This window comes from Monodon monoceros, unplaced genomic scaffold, assembly GCF_005190385.1.
Source record: "Monodon monoceros isolate NGI ecotype Baffin Bay Population unplaced genomic scaffold, NGI_Narwhal_1 Super_Scaffold_20, whole genome shotgun sequence".
Lineage (NCBI taxonomy): Eukaryota > Metazoa > Chordata > Mammalia > Artiodactyla > Monodontidae > Monodon > Monodon monoceros.
The window spans coordinates 116,687,630-116,708,545 of record NW_021703777.1 but is presented as its reverse complement, the minus strand read 5'-3'; the positions used below and the strand labels follow the sequence as shown (position 1 = coordinate 116,708,545).

At 37.4% G+C, this 20,916-nt stretch overlaps 1 protein-coding gene across 1 annotated transcript in view; it reads left to right on the top strand.

Moving 5' to 3' along the window:
• Nucleotides 1-20,916, top strand: part of PRDM5 (PR/SET domain 5) — a 211,136-nt gene that overhangs the window by 110,078 nt on the left and 80,142 nt on the right. Inside the window, exons 8-10 of the mRNA XM_029234546.1 lie at nt 1,966-2,050; nt 3,297-3,454; nt 17,580-17,673. Coding sequence (XP_029090379.1) covers nt 1,966-2,050; nt 3,297-3,454; nt 17,580-17,673 — 337 coding nt within the window. The remainder of the gene's footprint in view (nt 1-1,965; nt 2,051-3,296; nt 3,455-17,579; nt 17,674-20,916) is intronic.

Here is a 20,916-nt window from a genome sequence, read left to right as displayed (position 1 = left end):
CAAAAGGTGCTTTACTTAGCATTAGGCATTAATTAGTGTCATTTTCACTTTAAATCTGATTGTTTTATTAAAACTTTTTTAGGAGTTTTGAGAATAGCTTTGGATTGAATTTTCTACTATAAATAAGATAGTCAATACAAAAATGCTTTCATGTACAGTAAATATTCTATTTTATAATTTTGATAATATCAATTCAATTCAACCTTTAAAAATGTTTCATGGGGCTTCCCTGGTGGCGCAGTGGTTGAGAGTCTGCCTGCCGATGCAGGGGACGCGGGTTCGTGCCGCGGTCGGGAAGATTCCACATGCCGCGGAGCGGCTGGGCCCGTGAGCCATGGCCGCTGAGCCTGCGAGTCCGGAGCCTGTGCTCCGCTACGGGAGAGGCCACAACAGTGAGAGGCCCGCGTACCGCAAAATAAATAAATAAAAATGTTTCATGTTTCAGAAGCCATGAGAGTTAAGTGAACAAATATGAGTATATTTTGCAGTAATTTATTTAACAGCTGCCATTTTTATATGGATAAATAATTTAAAATTTGTATATACTAATTAAAATTTAACATTAAAAATGAAAATAAATGTTTTCATTTATGCATGTCTCAGAAGGCACATCATCATTTTTTAGAGTAGCTTATTATAAAAGATATATGTTACAGAAACAGAGTTTAAGAATATAAATCTGTTCTTATTATCTTTAAACATTACACCTCATATAATTGCTGTGAGGGTCTTTGATGACTGAAGATGTTGCCTTTAAAATTTCTTAGGCTGAAAGTTTTCCTGCTGTACTATGTGGTACTTGCCTTCCTCAGACCTGTCATGTGGCTGGACATAGGCTTAAGGCACAGACTGCAGACCAGGGATCTGTGAGCCTTGCCCCAGCTTCCGTTTCCCTTCCTGGTGCCGTCTTTTCACCATTCCTGCCTTGAGTTCCTCTGTGGTCACTTAGGTCAGGGGAGCCGTTTACCAGTCCTCCACTCTTTACTCATTGCTGTACCAGTTCAGGGTCTTCTGCCTTGGCTTTCACTCTGTAGTGGCCCTAGATATCCTGCAAGGATCACCACAGTATCTTGGCTTCCTGCAGAAGGACCTTTGCTTGTCTGGGGTTTAGTTTTGTGAGCACTACCTTTAATGAGGTTGAAACAAAAACAGAACCTCACCAAAACCATTTTTGAATCTTCAGCAAAACGGTGTGATGCCCTTATTCATTGGAGTGATCAACATTTCTAATATAAGGCTTCTTGCAACACATTCTTCTTAGAACTTTGTACATTGTTACTGGTAATAAACTAAGCTTTTGCCTTTCATACCACCTATTCAGTTTCTCTCATTTAGTGTCTGGGAGGGAAAGAACTAAATTTAATATTAAACTGTAATACTTATTTAGCCAGTTGTTTGCTAAAGTTATGCTCCTCCCCCTTATAATTTTTTAAAAATAAAACTAATAAAGTTTTTTATTGTGGTCCTCCTATCCTGTGAGAGTTTTGCGGTGAGCTAAATGCTTTTCAGAATCATGTATCTCCTTGTCTTTAACATTAATTAATGTGTTGTTCTGTACTACATATATTTAAGTTTAAAGGAGTGTTGACTACTGTAAAGGGGATATTTTTACTGGCAAGTTACGTATTTCCAAGTCTAAATTTGTGCATAACAGAGACTTAATAGATACTAGGTATACTTTTTTACAGAGAGTATAAATTTATTATGCACTTTAAAAATAGGTCAGCTGTTTTACATATTTAAATAACATGCAGTCTTACATTTTTTTAATGATATGTTTCTACTAGGTAACATGTTCATTGCATTTTCAGTTTATGTAGGATAGTGTGAACAAATTAGGGCTGAATTATAATATATAGTTTGGATATTGCAGTAGCAACTGTCCACATGTTTATACTTTTACTTGAGCTCTGTACAGTTTTTGGCTTTGATAGTTGACTTAACTGTCAATTTAACGTTTTGCAGATTCATGAGGTATTTGATTGTCAAGAATGTATGAAGAAATTCATTTCAGCTAATCAGCTAAAACGTCATATGATCACCCACTCAGGTAAAATACATATTTTTCCATTTGTATTGAAATCTCTACAAAAGATTCACCTCGTCATTTTCAGGAGCTCTGAGAGTGGTAATCAGGAGACCTGGTTATTAGTTCCAGGTTGGCCATTGACCGGCCATGTGATTTTGAGCAAGTTACTTAGCTTCTCTAGACCTCAGTTTGTTTCTGAAGCATATGTGGTTGGACTAAATGAAATTGAAGATCTTCAAACTCACCATTTAATTTGTTACCTACTCCTCCTTGAGCCTCTGTTTCTATATTCTTCATCTGTGAAAAGATATCCTACCTTTCAAAATTGCTGTTCAGGTTAAACGAAGTCATCTATATACCACGCTAGCAGAGCGTCTGACATTTAGGAGCGATTCAGCAATTATAGTTCCGACATTTCTGGATATTTTCACATTCTAACTAAGGAACTAATAAATGTTAGTGAGAAATTTATAAATACATTTTGAGAATATAAGTTTTTAAAGCCATCGTTTCATTTTAAGCAAGTTTGAGTAATAGGTCTGTTACACAGACTTAGAAAAATTCAGCTCTGAAAATAACTTTTGCTTTATGAAGTCTCTTTCTAGAGTTTAGAATGTCTGTACTTTGAGACCATTTAAGTCAGAATGTTTTTGAATAGCTACTTCATTTGGAGACATATATAGATATTTTGGCAAATGAAAATGGAAGATCAAAAATGGTGGATCGAAAATAGAAGATCTGGTGGCCTTCAGATATGCTTTGTTTGAAAAAGTTGCCAACATTACATGAATATTGTATAAATGTGGATTTTACCCAACAACCTAAGTGTGTAGTTTCTGCTGAGAATTGGAAGCTTGGCCTGTGTGGGGTCTGTTGGCCCAGCAGGAGGCAGGTCTGTCCTTTACCTTCATCACTGTCAGGCCACTCACCCTTTGCATTCGGAGTCGTGACCCTGACTTTGAACTCATACCGATCAGCAGATTTTTCATCTGGAAGTAGGATTTCTTCCTTGAATTGAAACTTCATCTTTATATCTAAGCTACTTTATACATTTAGCTTGCAAATAGATCAATAAAAGAACAAACTGATGTTTCTTTTGTGAATAGGCTCACATATCTAACAGATGGATTGGGTAATAGATTGTTTCAGTTGTTTGGATCATGTTTTAGTTGACTTATCCATAAGAAGTAATACAAGGTAAGGCTGTTTTCCTTTTTATCCTTTACCTTTATATAGATATGAGATTGTCTCCACTCATTTTTCACAGAAAAACGACCCTATAATTGTGAGATTTGTAATAAATCTTTCAAGAGGCTCGATCAAGTGGGTGCTCACAAAGTAATACACAGTGAAGATAAACCTTACAAATGCAAGCTTTGTGGAAAGGGATTTGCCCACAGAAATGTTTACAAGAATCACAAGAAGGTAAAAGCTTATTAATATTGTTATAAACATATGTATTTTTGCTGATTTCCTGATATAATTACCAATTGTTTACCTTCAAAGAAGTTTTTGGATATCCGAGTCATGCTGTACATATGAAATAATTGGAGAAGATCTTGCTTCTGTTTTCTAACCACTCACTCAGGCCGTAACCCCTGTGGCCTTGTTTCCTATCTGTATTCTCTACTGACACTGTTCTTCTCACAAGGAGAGTGTCATCCAGTGTTTTCCAGCGTTGCAGTAACTGCAAAGTCTTCTCTTCTTTCTTTCTATAAAGTTTGACACTCTTGCTCTTGTTACCTTTTGGAAATCCTCTTCATCTATGGCACCATTTTAGTGACTCTGCTAGGTCTTCTGCCAGTTTCTCTGAGTGCTTCTTTGTTCTCTGAACCCTCCCCCAGGGGGTTATCCTGGCTGCTTTGACTGTAGGCCTCTTCTATGTTCTTAATGTCAGCTATATCCATGAATTCTGGTACAAACTCTGTACTGATGATTTCCAAGTGATTTATTTTGTTAATCCCAGCTCTCAGACACACATTTGCCACTGCTCGTGTGATACATAACTGGGCACCTTTTGACCTAATGAATTTAGCACGCTCCAGATAACTTCACTTTTGGAAGTTTCTGTTAATTTCTGTTAAGGACAAAAGCATCTAATTATCCCTGTCTCTTTCTGTAATATTAGCCCCTTTTTAGAATTAGAAGCTAATCCTTAAAGATTGTACCCTCTACGTTGCCTTATCACCGTCACAATCATCCATTGCTTTACCATTTCCACATCCTGATCATGGCTCATCTTCATCACTTTAATTCTTACCATCTCATTCAGCTTCTTGTTACTTATCACTTCCCACTTATTCAGCTGACTAGATAAATCATCCCAAAGCACAACTCTATCACTCTTGTACTCTAATATTATAAGTAGATTTCCAGCACCTATTAACATATGATGCTTTACCCTGTCGCTCGGAGTTCTCTACACCATGACCTCAGCTTCCTTTTCCAGCTTTGTATCCTCCTATTTTCTGCATGAGACATATCAAAAACAGCATGACCTCTCTAACTTCTCCCGTCCCTCCTTCCTAGCAGGACTCTCTTCAAGTTACAATCTCTTAGTTTCGTCTATTGATTTTTGTTTGTATTTCCTACACTTTACTCAAGTTCTTGTATCAGAAAGTTAGTTTTGGGCTTCCCTGGTGGCGCAGTGGTTGAGAGTCCGCCTGCCGATGCAGGGGACACGGGTTCGTGCCCCGGTCCGGGAAGATCCCACATGCCGCAGAGCGGCTGGGCCCGTGAGCCATGGCCGCTGAGCCTGCGCGTCCGGAGCCTGTGCTCCACAACGGGAGAGGCCACAACAGTGAGAGGCCCGCATACCGCAAAAAAAAAAAAAAGAAAGTTAGTTTTATCTAATCTACTTTGTGTAGGTAATAAATAATGTTTGAATTGAATTCAGAAAATGTGTGCAAAGATATTCATTGTCTTAGAAGTGTATGTTTAAATTTGTGATGTGATGCATATTTGCTTATTGATTTTGGTATATGGCAGGATGCTGTTAAACAGCGTATAAATAATGCATTTTCAAATAACTTTGTTACCTTTTTATTTGCAATATTCCATTGGAATTATAATTATTTCAGTATTTATTGGGACTTTACAAGCACATCATTTTATCTCTTTAAATCATTTAAGAAGTTACGATATCAGTTTCAGCTTCAGTCTAAAAAGAAAAGAAAAGGCAGATTTACGAAAGAGTAAACAGGATTGATTGATGGTGTACCAAATCACCTCTGCCTAATTTCTTGCTGACCGCCCTTATGTTTAACTCAGGCATTATATGTTCAGAGGCAGGACCACATTCATTACTGCTGCACTGGAATTACATGCCTATAAAAAATTATCTGGCTAGTTTCCTGCTAAGTCTCTGGAACCCTCTTGCTCCTTTCTTTGATGAAACTGATCTACCCACATTTACGAGTTTTTCACAGTTTGACTTATGTTATATGCCATATGGGAATTTGACACAGGACCTTTGCACCATCTCTCATACCTTTAATCATAAATCATATGAAAGTAATAATGATGCCTTGGGAAGGATAGAAACAACGATGCCTGTAATTTCCAAAGTGGAAAGCACATTCAATCCTTCTGCTCTGGACAGTTGTGTTTCTCACTGTGTTATGATCCTAGTGTGTATTTGGTATGATTACATGAAAATGTTTAAAATATTTTCCAAGAGTTATGGTGAAAAAAGCAAATCAACTTTTTCTTCCTTCATTATTCATTAGTGGCTAGTTCCAAACCTAAAAAGTAAGGATATGCAAGGAAAGCAGAAAAAAAACCCCACTAAAAGTCAGACCCATCTTCATCATGTAGCATGACCAAAGGTTGTTACTTTAAATAAATTATTCTTCGGAGTTTTTGATTATGTAAACTTGTGTATTTCTATTATGCTTATCTGGTTTATTTTGGGGTCAGTTCTTTTAACATTTAAATTTGCTTGAAAAGGAAATATTTTCATTGTGATGGACAATAGGGCGTGAAATTTTGAAGGAGTGATTTCTGTTTCTTAAACTTAATTACTTGTTTTGTCATCTTGCCAGTTAAACAAGCACAATAGGTCAAAATTAGTTTTTCTTTTCCCTAATCCTTTCTGACAGTCATTTAACCTGATTCATAGTTGTATGTTTAGGATCTAGTTAAATAAAGATTGTTCGTCTGGATCCACCTATATTCTGTGATCCTTTAAATCACAATTGGACAGACATTTCAGAACCACAGGAAACAGAAATTAGTTAATTAGTCTTCACCCTCCATTCTGTTCCCTGTCAGATTTAAAGCAAAGCCAAAGCGAGATGTGTATAGTGCTTTCCTACTCCTGTGATGGGTGTGGTATCTAGATGGACTGAGCCATCGTGGATCCTGGAGCTGGCACTACTTGCTGGATGATGGGAATGAGTACAGAGAGGTTTTGTCCTGATTAAGTCATAAACAAGCTCCTGGGGGAAAGAGCTGTGTCTATTCAAATGAGAGACCTGTTTTCCTGACCTTTATATGACCTTCAAGGGATGAACATTAGAAGCCGATGAGGAGCTCTGGTCATAACCGCTCCTAAAATAATTCCATTGGGTGTCCTCTACTAACACCTCATCCAGTGATTTCCAAATTCTGGACCATGACCACTTTGTGGGTCTTGAAGTAATTAACTGGGTCATGAATAGAATAGAATAGAACAGAACAGAATAGAATAGAATAGAATAAAAAATACAATAGAAAGTATGAGAGTAAGGGTCATTTAATGAAATAATACACGTGTGTGCATGTCTATGTTAGATTTTGATATAAAAATTATCTTTTCAGTCATGATCAAACAGTTTGAAAGACACTGCAGGTCAGACTTTGTGCAGGTGAGATTTTATTAGATCTTAAAGAAAAGGACAGGTCTCTGTCTATAAAGAAATCAGGGATTAGGTTCTAAAACCATAATATATGGCATAAATTTTACATAATAAAAGAAATCTTTGGCAATCTCTAAGAAAGGTGCCAAGTTGTACATTGAAAGACAGTGGCTCAGTAATTCCGTCACAACCACTTTTTCCTTCAACTTTGCATCAGATTTCTCTTCTTCAGGAGGGTTGTAGGTGAAGTAGTGGGTGGTTCATTTAAGGTGTTATATGTCCAGAATTGCCTATTTTTGTGTTCTAGAAGCACATGCACAAGGCTGAGATGCTCACACTAAGGGGGGCATGCATGTAGGAATTGAACCTGACAGAGGAAAGGAACAGATACAGATGTTCCTCTGAAGCTCATGTAGTTAATGGCAAACCGCTTACCCTGTTTCAATTATTTTTCTTCGGTGGATGGTGGGATGGCATCCTACAGTTTCTAATGTAAGCACCTTATTTCTCGTACTAGACAGTAACCTTTGAAGATAGATGCTGTACTTTAATTCATGGCACCTGTTGACCACATTGTGCTTTGAATGAGGCAGACGTTTTCCGAATGAATAAAAATTCATGAAAAAATTATCCCAAATAAATGATTTAATGTTCCTAGTTAAATGGTAGTTATGATACGAGGAGTGATTTCTCTAAATCTCTATTTGCAGTATGTATTGCAGCATTTTTCCCTTTCTGAGCACTCCCTTTCTTGACTTTATGAGCACATCAGTGATCTAGTGATCCACTGAAAAATCATGGTTGTGTTCCTTCTGCACTGGGTTTATCAGCCCGAGATAGCTAAGAACTCTTTAAACCTTTCATTTGAAGACACTGCACAGTTCTAATTTTCTGAACCCTTTCCTGGCTCTGAGTTAGATATTTCACATGTAGCTCACTTACTCCCAAATCAGTGATGGCCCTTTGTCCCCTGAGAAACTTTAATAGAAGAACCTGCCTCCCAGCTTGCTTCTGCTTCCCCAGATTATGACTGAAGAGCCGTCAACTAAAGACTGTGCCTTGGTGTTTCCCTGAACCACAGCATTGCTGCTGCTCTTCAGAGGTTTCTTCACCCCGGTTCCTGTGGGCACAGGGCCTTGCCTTCCAGGTCTCTAGCCTCTGACTCTTGCCTTGCACTTAAAGGTTCAGACTGGCTCTTACCTCCAGAATACTGCCTTTGTTCTTTGCTCTTTACCAGCCCAGCCCAACCCAGAGGTTGAACTCACTTTACTTGACGCGCCTGATCAAGTGCACACCAGTAGCCTTCTTAAAACCGCAAAGGGAAATGTTCTTTATTTTTTAATTAATTTTGTTTTCCTTTTTTTTCCTTTGTAGTAGACATCTTATGAAAACAAATCCCTAAAATCATACATGAATGCATGGGTAGTCAGTTATGCAGCTTAGGTTAGAATCCCCGGCACCAGCCACCCTCCCTTCTGCCTACCACGTTTCTAGGCCCCTTCCCAGTGAATAGCCTCTGGGCTTTCCCAAGTATTTTAACAACTGTACACGTTGTTGTACAAATTATTTGTTCATTATTACCACATCTACTACTATATTCAAAAGCAGGTGATCCTAGTAACCGGAGGATATTTTGTAGACTGAGTAAAATTCAGTTTTTATCCTCAGCATAATGCCGTTGACATACTTTAAGTCACTGTAATGGGCTGGAATAGGGAAGAATAGAAATGGGAAGGTGCGACCTGGAGGTGGTTGGGTGGCAGAGCTGGGAAGGTGGGGGGTAGAAGGTGGGAATGGTGACCATTGGAATGGAGAAGAGAGTGTAAGAAGAGACTCCAGAGTGTTAGGTTGGGAGGGGCGCTTTCAAATGCTGTAAGTACAGAGCACCTCCTTCGTCACCCTAGTAAATCGTCAGGAACTTCCACGTTCCACACTGATGTTTCTGGTAAGAGGATGTGCTTTTTGGGTGGAGCTTGGAGAAAAACACAAGGTCTCAGCTACCCATTTGGGAGAGAAGTATATTTAAATGTAAATGGTTTTATGACACAGATGTCATTCAGGAACTTACTTCTTTGCCTTGACATTATGACTTGGAGAGCATTTCAGGTAGGTTCATATAAAGCTACTCATTTTTTATGACCATTACTATTTTGATACTTCAGTGAACATCCTGTTACATAAAACTTTGTAACTTTGCCAAGAGTATTTATGCAACTAGATCTTAGGTATGGAATTTATGGGTCAGATATTAAGTTTACTTTAAATTTTGATTGCTCCTGCCCAACTGCCTTCTGAAAAAGCTCTTATTTTGACTTAGTAGTGATGAAAGTGCTCCTTTACCTGTGCCATCACAAACATCTACGTTATCAGCCTTTTTTTTTTTTTCAGTCTGAGAAGTGAAAGGTGATGTTTCATTGCATTTTAGCAATGGTGGGTGAAATTCTTTTTATGTTTTTTTTTTTCCATTTTTCTTCTGAGAAATGCTTGTAGGTACTCCTTGTCCTTTTTCTGCTGGCCTATTTGGCTGTTTTCTTATTGATTTCTAGGAGCTCTATAGATATTATGAATATCAATACTTTGCTGTTTTTGTTTCTAATATTTGTCCCCATCTATCAACTTGTATCTTTTGAATAAAGAAGTTTTACATTTTTATGTTTTCAAGTATGACATGGATTATGAGTTTTATGGCTTCTGAGTATTTATAGCTTCTGAGTTTTAAGTCTTATTTAGAAAACTTCTTATTCTAAGATTATGCAAATACTCGTCAATGCTTTTAAACGTTATATTTCTTTTTAAATTGGTATTTTAATCCATCAATAATTTATTTCTGGTATGGATTGAGATATTGATTCATACCACTGCTATTACGTTATTGAACGCCTCTCGTTTAAATCTATTTTTGGACTCCATTCTGTTCTATTTAATCTGTATTCCCTTGCAATATCAGACTATTTTAATAGTTGCGATTTATAATGTTTTTTAATATCTGTTGGACAAGGGCTCCTTTGTAGTTTTACTTTTTCAAAATTCTTTTACATGGTGTTTTGGGAAGATTAACGTTAATAAGCAGATGTCTTATCACTGCTTCCTTTTTTTTTTTTTGCGGTACGTGGGCCTTTCACTGTTGTGGCCTCTCCCGTTGCGGAGCACAGGCTCCGGACGCGCAGGCTCAGCGGCCATGGCTCACGGGCCCAGCCGCTCCGCGGCATGTGGGATCCTCCCAGACCGGGGAACGAACCCGTGTCCCTTGTATCGGCAGGTGGACTCTCAACCACTGTGCCACCAGGGAAGCCCCACTGCTTTCTTTTTATCTTCCTGGAAATCAGTGTCATATATTAAAAAACAGCTCCTCTTCACAAAAATTCTTCAAATATACCCTTGTTCTTCTGAATGGTTTGGTTCAGAAATGTTCAGGATAGAAAAAGCAGGAAATAAAAACAGTTCATTTTCCTCTATTATCATTAAATTAATTCTCCATTATCAGTATATTTCTTATTTTTTTCATGTATTAAAACATGGTATTTAGTATAACATGGAGATCCTTCCTTTGTCCCTTTCATTTCTATTCTACCTGAAATTCTGCCAAGTTTGGTTGACTCGTTTCTCAGCCCGAAGGATCTATTAGAAGATTAAGTGAAAGAGGATTGGGGAAAAAAAAAAAAAAAAAACTCAGGTTAGCTGTAGCCAGAAGACTTGGTGATGGTTTGTTACACCCAGAGAAAACAAAAAACTAAAAATAAACTGTGACTCATAGAGCATGGCAAATGAGGGAGATTTAGCATGAGGGCAGGAAGTGTACTTAAGTGAACCCACAATAGACAGGGTAATGAATTTTAAATGATGTTGATAGTCTTAGTGAATAGGTAGTATAAATTTGGAAGCTAAGTTAAAATAAATGGAAAATTATTACGTTTTTTAAAAAGAGACACTCTTCTCTCTTCTATAACAATTTGTATCAAACTAGAAAATGCCACAAACTTGAACCAATGAAAGCTAGAACTGTACAAATGAGAATTGTATGTTATAATTAAAATATGCTGACCTGCAGTATTTTCAGTAAAAAATAAGCTTTGAACCTAATATCCCATATTGGGTGTTTTATATTTAAAATTAGAAACTAGAATCAGTTTAGAATCAGACTCTGATCTTTTGACTTTGTTTGCATCTGTATTAAGTTGAAAATAGATATGTTTAGTGTTTATAAGGGTTTCAGTTGAGAAAATGTTGACACTTAGGTAATTGGGTAGTGGTTTAAATACACACACACACACACATACACACACTGACATTTTACTTTCTATCTATCTATTCCAAATATTTGGAATCCTGTTCTCATCCTACTTCCTATTATCTGTTAATTTCTAGGGATTTATACTATAAGAAAACTATTTCCTGTTGAAAGACTGGTATTAATTTTTAGAGTAATTTTTGGATAGGACTGGAATTGATCCATTGTTGTTCGCTTGTCTGTTTGTAGTTGAGGAATCGGCACTCGTTTCTCTTTGGATGGCACATAAAGTTCAATGCAAGATTACCAGTTTATTTCGCCATCTTGCCTAGCAAACAAGTTATCCACTAAAGGAGCTAGTATAGCTGCTATGATGTGTTACCTATGACTTATAAAAATTAGGAGGCCTCCTTTTGTGCAGAAAATTCTGCTTCACATTATTATGATCCATCTGAAAACTTTATCTTCAGTAGTGAAGCTACAACTGTCTGTTATCTGGACAGTTTGTGAAGGGACATGGTTGCTGTTTCCAGATATTCAAAGAGCTTCATTTGGAAGTGAGAATAAACTTGTTCTGTATGGCTCTAGACTAGCTGTAGTAAATAGTGGCCATGCAGAGGCAGAACTTTTAAATTAATGTGTTGAAAGCACTGTTTGCTACAGGTATCCTTGGTTACAAATATGAGATACCGTCTCTCAGCAGTATAGAAGAGGGGAAAGCCCCCTGAGTTGCCTTCCAAGGAAGACTTCATCTGAAAGCCTATGATTATTTCTTCTCGTAGCAAATTCCCTTTGCCTTGATCAGGGTATTACAGTTGGCCCTTTGTGTCTGCGGATTCCACGTCCATAGACTCAACCGCGAATGCAAAGTATTTGGAAGAAAAATTCTAGAAAGTTCCAAACAGCAGAACTTGAATTTGTTGTGCACTGGCAACCATTTACATTGTATTAGGTATTATAAGTAATCTAGAGGTGATTTAAAATATACGAGAGGATGTGCATAGGTTATATGCAAATACTATGCCATTTTTTTGTTTTTGGAGTATAATTGCTTTACAATGGTGTATTAGTTTCTGTTGTATAATGAAGTAAATCAGCTATATGTATACCTATATCCCCTCCCTCTTGGACCTCCCTCCCACCCCCTCCTAATCCCACCCATCTAGGTCATTACAGAGCACCAAACTGAGCCTCGTGTGCTTTATAGTATGTTCCCACTAGCTGAGCATCCTCGGATTTTGGTATCCTCTGAGGTCCTGAAACCAGTCTCCCACAGATATGGAGGAGGAGTGTCCTTAGGGCTGCGGGGACTTCAGTAGTTGGCCCCTTGAGGTTACGGTTTTGTACTACTGAGTTGTGGCTTTCAAGCAATGGAAAGGTTGGACTGGCTACTCAAGGCTGTACTTCATCTTCACTTCTCTGTGTAGCATGAGCTACCTTTTTCTGTACGGAGCTTAAAGAAACTGATTTCTTCAGTATTTCTCCAGTTTCTATTCATTTTTGTGAGTCCTTTTAAGGAAGCCAGTTGTAAGTCTGACAGTAAAAATTTAATCCACAGACCTTGTAAACAGCCAGATGACACACATTTTATAAAACCTTAGGTTTATTATGTGACCCTGTGGGACAGTAATATACTTTTATATAGACTTCAATAATGAAATTTTTTTTAAAGAATAGTTCTAACACATGTATCTCTGGATATTTTTTCCAGTTTTATTTTTTCTCTACTTATTTCCCCTGAATTTGTCGTAGTTTTCTTGTTTTGCACATGACTGAAAGAAGAAATGTCATTTCAAGTAATATTGCTAACTGTGGAGCTGTATATATTACTGATAGTCAAAGTTATTTTTAATTGTGAATGGGCCTGATGAAAATGCTAATCTGCTCTCATGAAATTAGTATTTGGTTTGGTTGGCTAGAAATGTGATAATTTGTTAACTATTGTATAAAAATTACGTTGTAAACTTTCTGAAGCATTCTTGAGACATTTTACTAGGTGTTACAGGTAGTGCGACACATTTTCTTATGCATTTTCTACATCTGCAACAATAATCAGACATGGTGCATAAAATGATGTATTTCATAGTGCCAGTTCGTGGACTAGTTCATTTGTTACATCAGCAGATATTGGTGTCTCAGCGCTTGGCATTTAAAAGGAGGGTGTTCTGGAGCTCAAGGATAATGTGATGAATAAGTCAGTGGAAAGTTTGGAACCCTGTAGAGATGAAAAATTGAAGGATAAGACACCCTTTAAGAGGGTTAATTTTATTTGGTATTTGTAAAATATATCTTGGAGACAGAAGTCCTCTCTCCACAACTTGCAGGTATTTCACTACCACCTTACTTAAGTGAGATTGAATGCTGAGACTTTCACAAGTCATGCCATCACAGCCCCGTGGTGTTGGGTGTTGGAACCTTTTTGACAAAGTATTTATTCACCTCGCTATGTACTAACAGCTTACTGCTTGAAACGTGCTACTGACTTCAGGTCAGTATCTAGAAGTTGTGGCTTTGGTTGGGTTAGCATAGGTCTAAGGCATTATGCTGTCCCAAGTTCTTTAATCATCAAGCCACTAAATCATATTCACAAGTTGTTTTGTCCTGTATTTGGAAAAAGAGAAAGAATGGGTTAGGGTGGAATATATTTTTGGAAGATTAAAGCAACCCTGTGTTCCAATTTGGATGCTCTAAAAATGAAAGAGTTTCTTTCTTTTTATAATGATATTATCTACTAATTGTAGAAAATTAAAACATCGAAGAAAGTTCTAGAGAACAAAGCAAAAACTCTGTCAAATACCACTGTCCACTTTACTGCGAAAACCCTCCTCAGTGTTTTGTAGAACATCTTCCTAGACCCTGTTCTATGTGAGTATGAATGTGCCATAAATGGTATTCTACTATATAATGCTTTGCATTCGGCCTTTGACACTCAAAATATGTTATGGAGACTATTCCATATCAAAGAAAAAATATATTTAATAGTCACTAGAATTTAGTTAACTAGGTTTATAACTGTCAAAGGGAATTAAAAAAAAATTCTTTACTTTTTAAAAAAAAATGTGCAAGGGAATTCCCTGGCAGTCCAGTGGTTAGGACTCCATGCTCTCGCTGCCAAGGGCATGGTTCAGTCCCTGGTCGGGGAACTAAGATCCCACATGCCGTGCAGCGCTGCCAAAAAAAAAAAAAAAAAAAAAGTGCAAAAGTTTGTCCGATATATTTCTATAAAAGGAGTTGGTTAGTCAAGAGGTCTATATGCACAGTTATCATTTTGGTAAATAGAGCCACACTGCCCCTCAGAAAATTTACATTCCCAATTACCAGATGTGAGATTGCATGTTCTTACCCTTCAGACAACACAGAATGATATCTATTTTCTTCACTTCTGCCAGTCTGATAGACCATAGATAGTATTTTGTTTTAAATTTTTCATTCTTTAATTGCATTCATGACTTGAAGTATTAATACTGTACGTAATCTGACATCCCCAAGTTTTATAGCCAGTAATCCAGACTTGAAATATTCAACTGCCTGTTGACATCTCTTAATAGTCATCTGAACTTGTCCAAAATCGAACCCCTTATCTTTTACCCAAACTTGTTTCTTGCTTGCTCTTTCATATATTAGTTAATGGCTAATCCATCCTACCGTTACTCAGGTCACAATTTTGGAGGCATGCTTGCTTCCTTCTTTCTGTGTCTTATGCTTCATATCCAGGTCTCTCTGCAAAACCTGTTCACTTTCATAATAGATCCAGAAGCCTCTGACTTTCCTTCACATTAGTGGCTCCCACCCTGGTATAGGTCTTAATCATCTCTTGCTTGGTTTATTGCTATTACTTCTCTAGTTTCTCTGCTTTCCCTTGTCTCCCTATATCCTGTTCTCAACACAGCCACCTTAGCATCCTGTTAAATGCCAAGTGAATCATGCCTCTTATCTGCTTAAAACCCATTAGGGAGATTTTATATTTCTCTCAGTAAAAGACAAAATTCCTGCAATGGCCAACCAAGCCCTACATGATTTGCTTCTCCCATTTCTCCACCTTCTCCCATTTCTGTGCCGCTTCCACTTAGTTCCTATCACACTGGCCTCCGTGGAGTTTCCTGCCTAGATCACCCAGAGGGAAACCTGCCCCTGTTGCCCCAGTGCAATCAGATCTTCTCTCAACTGTCACCTTCTCAGCCAGAATTTCCTTGACCACCTGTTTAAAATTGCTACCCGGGCTTCCCTGGTGGCGCAGTGGTTGAGAGTCTGCCTGCCGATGCAGGGGACATGGGTTCGTGCCCCGGTCCGGAAAGATCCCACATGCCGCGGAGCGGCTGGGCCCGTGAGCCATGGCCACTGAGCCTGTGCATCCGGAGCCTGTGCTCCGCAACGGGAGAGGCCACAACAGTGAGAGGCCCACGTACCGCAAAAAAAAAAAAATAAATAAAAAATAAAATTGCTACCCCATTCTCTGAAACATTTGCTGTCCTCTTTCCCCGCTTTATTTTTCTCTGTAGCATATATCTGATATTTTATCATTTGTTGATTGTTCCTCTCTCTCTGCTAGAGTAAGAGCTCCACAATAGCAGAGACATTTGCCTTTTTTTTCCCCACAACTATATCCCCAGAATATAAAATAGGACTGGCATGTAGCGGCATGAAGTGCATATCATAGACTTGGCGCAAAATAAATAATCAATGAAATTTTAAGAGTGCTATTTGGAGGAGAGTCCTTTTGCCCTTTTCGGGGAATTTTTATATTATTAATTTGCTATAACTCTTTATATTAGTAATTTTAAACTTTTGGTTTTTATGTTGCAAATATTTTCTGTGTCACCGAATATTTTTGCCTTGCAGTTTTAAATTTAATTCTCTCATCTTAGTACCCGGTTTTCTGCCATGCCTAGAAAGCCTTTTTCTACTCAAAAATTATTTAAATATTTACTCATATTTTCTCGTATATTTAGTGTCTTTTTCTTCACATTTAAAAAAATATAGCTGAATTGAAATGGGATTTATCTCTTGTAATGGGTGGGGAATAGACACAGCTTAATTTTTCCTGAGTATCTATACAGTTGCCTCACAGCCATTTACTAAACAGTCCACTGTTCTTATACCAATTTGAAATGCCATATTTTCCTATACTAAATGTTCATATATCTTTGGTAATGAAGAAACCTACTCTTTGTTCCATTCTACTGATATGTTTATTCCCACCTATCATTTTAATATCTCTAACTAAATAGCACATCTGAATATCTGTAGTTTATCCTGAGTTTTAAATATTTGTTCCTCCCATCCTTTTTCTATATTTTTCACAGTTGAAAACAGTCATGATAATCCCTTTCTCACTAACATTATGTTAATAGGTAATATTTATATCTTTAATATTATAGTGTCCATTAGACAAAGAAAATGTATAAATCTGTATGCTGTGAATAAAGTGACTTTTCTTTAAATAATTCCCTTTATTTTTATACCACAGTTATCATAACATAACCCATCAATTATATGATTTGCTTTATTTTAATAAGAGAACATAGTTCAGTTTTTTACATATTAGCATTTATGAGCGTTGTTATCTCGCCATCCATGGTAGAATAGAATTTTACTTACTGATTTGTGCCAAATGGGTTAATACTGATGTGTAATGGAAAACAGGTGAAGTGAGTAAGTTGTTTTTACTGTTGTTTTTTGTTTTTGATTTTTAGATATAGCAGGTGGATTTCTGTTGTTTCTTGTTTACACATAGATTTTTGTCTGTCATGGATTAATAGTGCTTCCTACATCTATGCTGCTTGACATTGGGCAAGTTACTGAAACTTTTTGAGCCTTAGTTTTCTCATCTATAAAATGGAGACACTAATGGTATTTTATTTATCAAATTGCTATTAGAATTAAGTGAAATAATTCATGTGAAGTGTTTAGCATAGCATTTGATACAAAATAAATACTTAATGATACCTGGTGTTAATTATAACATGAGTAAATGTTCTAGTTTAATTTAGGGGAAAAGCAGCACTTTGGACTGAAAATTATTTGAAGTTAGTCAGTGAAGTTGAGGGAAAAGGGTGGAAACAGCCTCTCTTATTATATAGTTCCCTTTGTCTGTGTTGAAAATGTTGTACCAGCATAAAGTCTCTCCATTGATAAAGGAGGTTTAGTCTTTAGATGAATTACGTATCATTTCACTCTGCAAAGTAGATTCTGAGAAATCTCAATGTGTATTGAGATTAGCATTTGAGATTATAGGAGCAGTTTCCTTTACTGTTTATCAAGTTTATAATTAATTAATGTGAGAAGTTAAAAATACAGTCCTTTTTTTCCCATGAACACAGCCTATTTGTGTTCCCAATTTTACGGGGGAAGGATGTCACCAGAAGGAACAGGATATTGTCCACCTTCCCGTCTTTCCTGGTTGCCATCATGAATCCAGGCTCCAATGATTGTAATGACTAGTTGATTCTAGAGAGTCCTGACTCACTGTTTCTTTCATCTGCAGACCCACTCTGAAGAGAGGCCTTTCCAATGTGAGGAATGTAAAGCTTTGTTCCGGACCCCATTTTCTTTGCAGAGACACCTGCTTATACATAACAGTAAGTCACAATCCAGGCAGTTGAGGACCAAAGGAATTATATCATATTTTGTTCTTATAACCTTTGAGAATGTAGGCATCACAGAAGCGGACCTATAAGTAGTTATGTAATCTGCTTTTAAACTTAAAAAGGACCGATAGCTGCCTTTCCCCTTTTTGTCCTTTATCCTTGATTTATTTTCCCACAGTAAGATTAATCATTTTATGAGACATTTTATTTTATATCATTTTTCCCACTATTAAAAGCTGTGTATAAAAACATGTTCAGTAAAATGTCTTTGAAATTTGTTCTGAAACAGACGTTTTTGTTCCCTTTTAAATGTAATGATTAAGGAAACATGCCTGACTCTTTAAAACATGCAGATATCTGGCATGATTTTATTAGCTCACAGGCTTTTAAAATTGGAAAGGATCAGAGTAAACATCTAATTTAACCTCTTCATTGGAGGGGAATTGAGAAAATTGAGACTCAGAGAAGGGTTGCACAGCACTGGGGGTAGCATCCAAGCCTGTTAGTCCTGTGTTTTTCCTGCCTACTCCACTGCCTCTGATTTCTTACTTCTTTTGGCAAGGGAATTTTTGGTGGGGGTAGGGGGAATTAAGTTATTCACATATGTACCATGAAGTCTGTCTAGCAGTTACACTGAGAGCTGATTTTAGAATACCACAGTTTTTAGCCATGTCACTTTATTCAGAGAAGAAATTGTTATTGCTAAACAGAGTTCTAAAGTGGGTTCTGTGTTCAGATTTTGAAGCAACCAGAGATTTACTACTTTACTGTATCTAAAGTTAAATAAAAATGGTATAACATAAGTAATAACTTCCTTTTAATTTGACTTGTTTAATCAGTAGAACATCCTCTAACATGTAGTTTCTAATGCTTATTAAATTTTTAATATTTCTGAGGAAAGCAAAACAGTCTTGACATTTGATTGTACAGATCTTGGAAGAAATTTTCTCTGGTCAAGTCAAAGTATCTAAAATGCAAAATAATAAAGATACTAAAGTTTTTATATTTATTGAGTGGTAATGATTGTGATGAAATGCGTCTTTTCCTATAGGAAAGACAGTGCTGAGATCTCATGTCATTCTGTATTCACCTTACAGCTCTGGAGAAGTTGTTAGCAACATTTTCCATCTTCCTTATAAAGAAGAGCTATGCATTTAAGAAATAAAATATGTCATGTAACAGCAGGAATTTCCATCCCATTTCACTGTCATATTTGATAAAGAAAATGGCTAAAATAGAGAGGACAAAAGACTAGATCTTGTCTTATACAATAGGAAAGTTAAAACCCATTTAACTTCAAAACATGAGGATTGTTTTAGAAACTTACATCAGCACTGTGGCTCCAAATATGAAAAATAAGATGTCATAATTATTTTGGAAATTATTGTTATTTCCTAATACACTGAAAACCAAAAGGCAGGTTACTAGCTAGCTTCTTGGTTTTAAGATAGGGAAAAATCCTGATAAATTTAAGGTAAAGAAATCTGATAAAATCTCGTATCCGAATTTCAAAGTTCTGATAAACTTAAAACAAAAAAATCTGGAATTAAAATATGAAAGAAGAAAGGTATGGACTTCCTTGGTATAGCTTGAATAAGATTTTTGTACAGGAACCAATACTTTGATTCACTTAATAATTTAATGGAAATACCTTGATAGGAGCAATCGTGGAGTATTTTTTTCCAGTGCCTGAATAGATTTGGTATTATTAACATTTACAATTTTATGTCACTTGTCCTTTTACTCTCACTGGTTATACATTTTATGCAAATATCAATAAAATTTTAAATAAATCTAGAAAGATATATGAAGACAAGCTAGGTGACAACAATAACACCCTACAACAAAAAAGCACAAAGGCAACATATAAACACAGCTCTCAGAATCTATACAGTTCATGCATGGTTTGGTATGACTTGGTTTCAAGTATCGAATTTCAGCAACTCAACAACTTCCTTAGAGACTTTAAGAGAATTTAAAGAGCCATACTTCTGTTTGAAAAGACAAAGGGAGGGTAATTTGCCTTTTCCTTTTTATTTTCGTTCTTCTTGTCATTCCTTCCTTAAATTTGGTGTGACGAACTAATAGGATCTTCACATTTCTAAATTTATGTTAGTTAAATGGAGGGAAGGTAGGAGAGCTTGGTTGAAATTGAGGTAATCTCTTCTTTAGATGTAGACAGTTACCTGCATATTTTGTCTCACAGTGAATATAATTTTTGAATCTGTGCTATTATAATTGTTCTCTAAAAGGGAAAATATATGCAAATACTAGTCTGTCTTTATACACGCTACATATGTTTTATATCTTTCTGGGAGATTCACTATCTTCTAATTGTGTACATTGATCACTTAAAATGTATTTAAAATGGACTTTAGACATAGCATGGTATGAAAGTTTAAAAAGTCCCATAAACTCCCTAAACATAGCTTCTGGAGTTGCTTTCCTGCAAGCCGAGGCTATTTGATGGGAAGGTGAAAACCCTCCCAGGTACCCTCTCCGGGACGCATTCGGAAGACGCTGTGTCCCACCACGGGTCCCCTGCCCAGGAAAGAAAAGGGGCCTGAGGGCACTGCCAGGGGCCAGGTGGTGGAGGCCCCCCGCTGGACTCTAGGGTAGAGCCCTAGACCCCAGCCCTAGAGCTGGGGGGCCCTTTGAGGGGCTCTAGGGTAGAAAAGGGGAGTTGCCACTCTGGGTCCCCCTGCCCCAATCCAGCTGCCTCTTTGAGAGGCAGCCCCCAAACAGTCTGAGAGCCTGGAAGTTGAAGCCCTTCCCTAGCCATTTCACAGCAGACCAAGGACTGCATTAGGGGGCCTCCAGGCCAGGTTCCTGAGATAGTGGAGTTGTAGCCCTCTCCTGTCCCGGGGTGAAGGATCTGCTCTGACGTCCGCCTTCAGGGGCTTCCCTCCAGTTTACTGCCTGGGAGCCAGTTCTGCCTCTGCCCCTGAAGGCCAGAGGGAGAATGGTGGGGTGAGGGGAGTTCAGGAGGGGCCCCAAAGGCACCTCACTCTGCAGAACAGAGACCTTTTGTCAAACTCAAGCCCCTGCCTTAGAAATACATACTTTTAAAGAAAATTCATAGGACCTTTAGAAAATTAGTAAATTCAGTCCCCACATTTTCCAGTTAAAGGCACTGAGTATCTACGAAGGTTAAAGGACTCTCCCTCCCCCCTACATGATTCACACAGGGAATGAGCAAATATGGAACTGAACAGTTGTCGGAAAAATGACCTT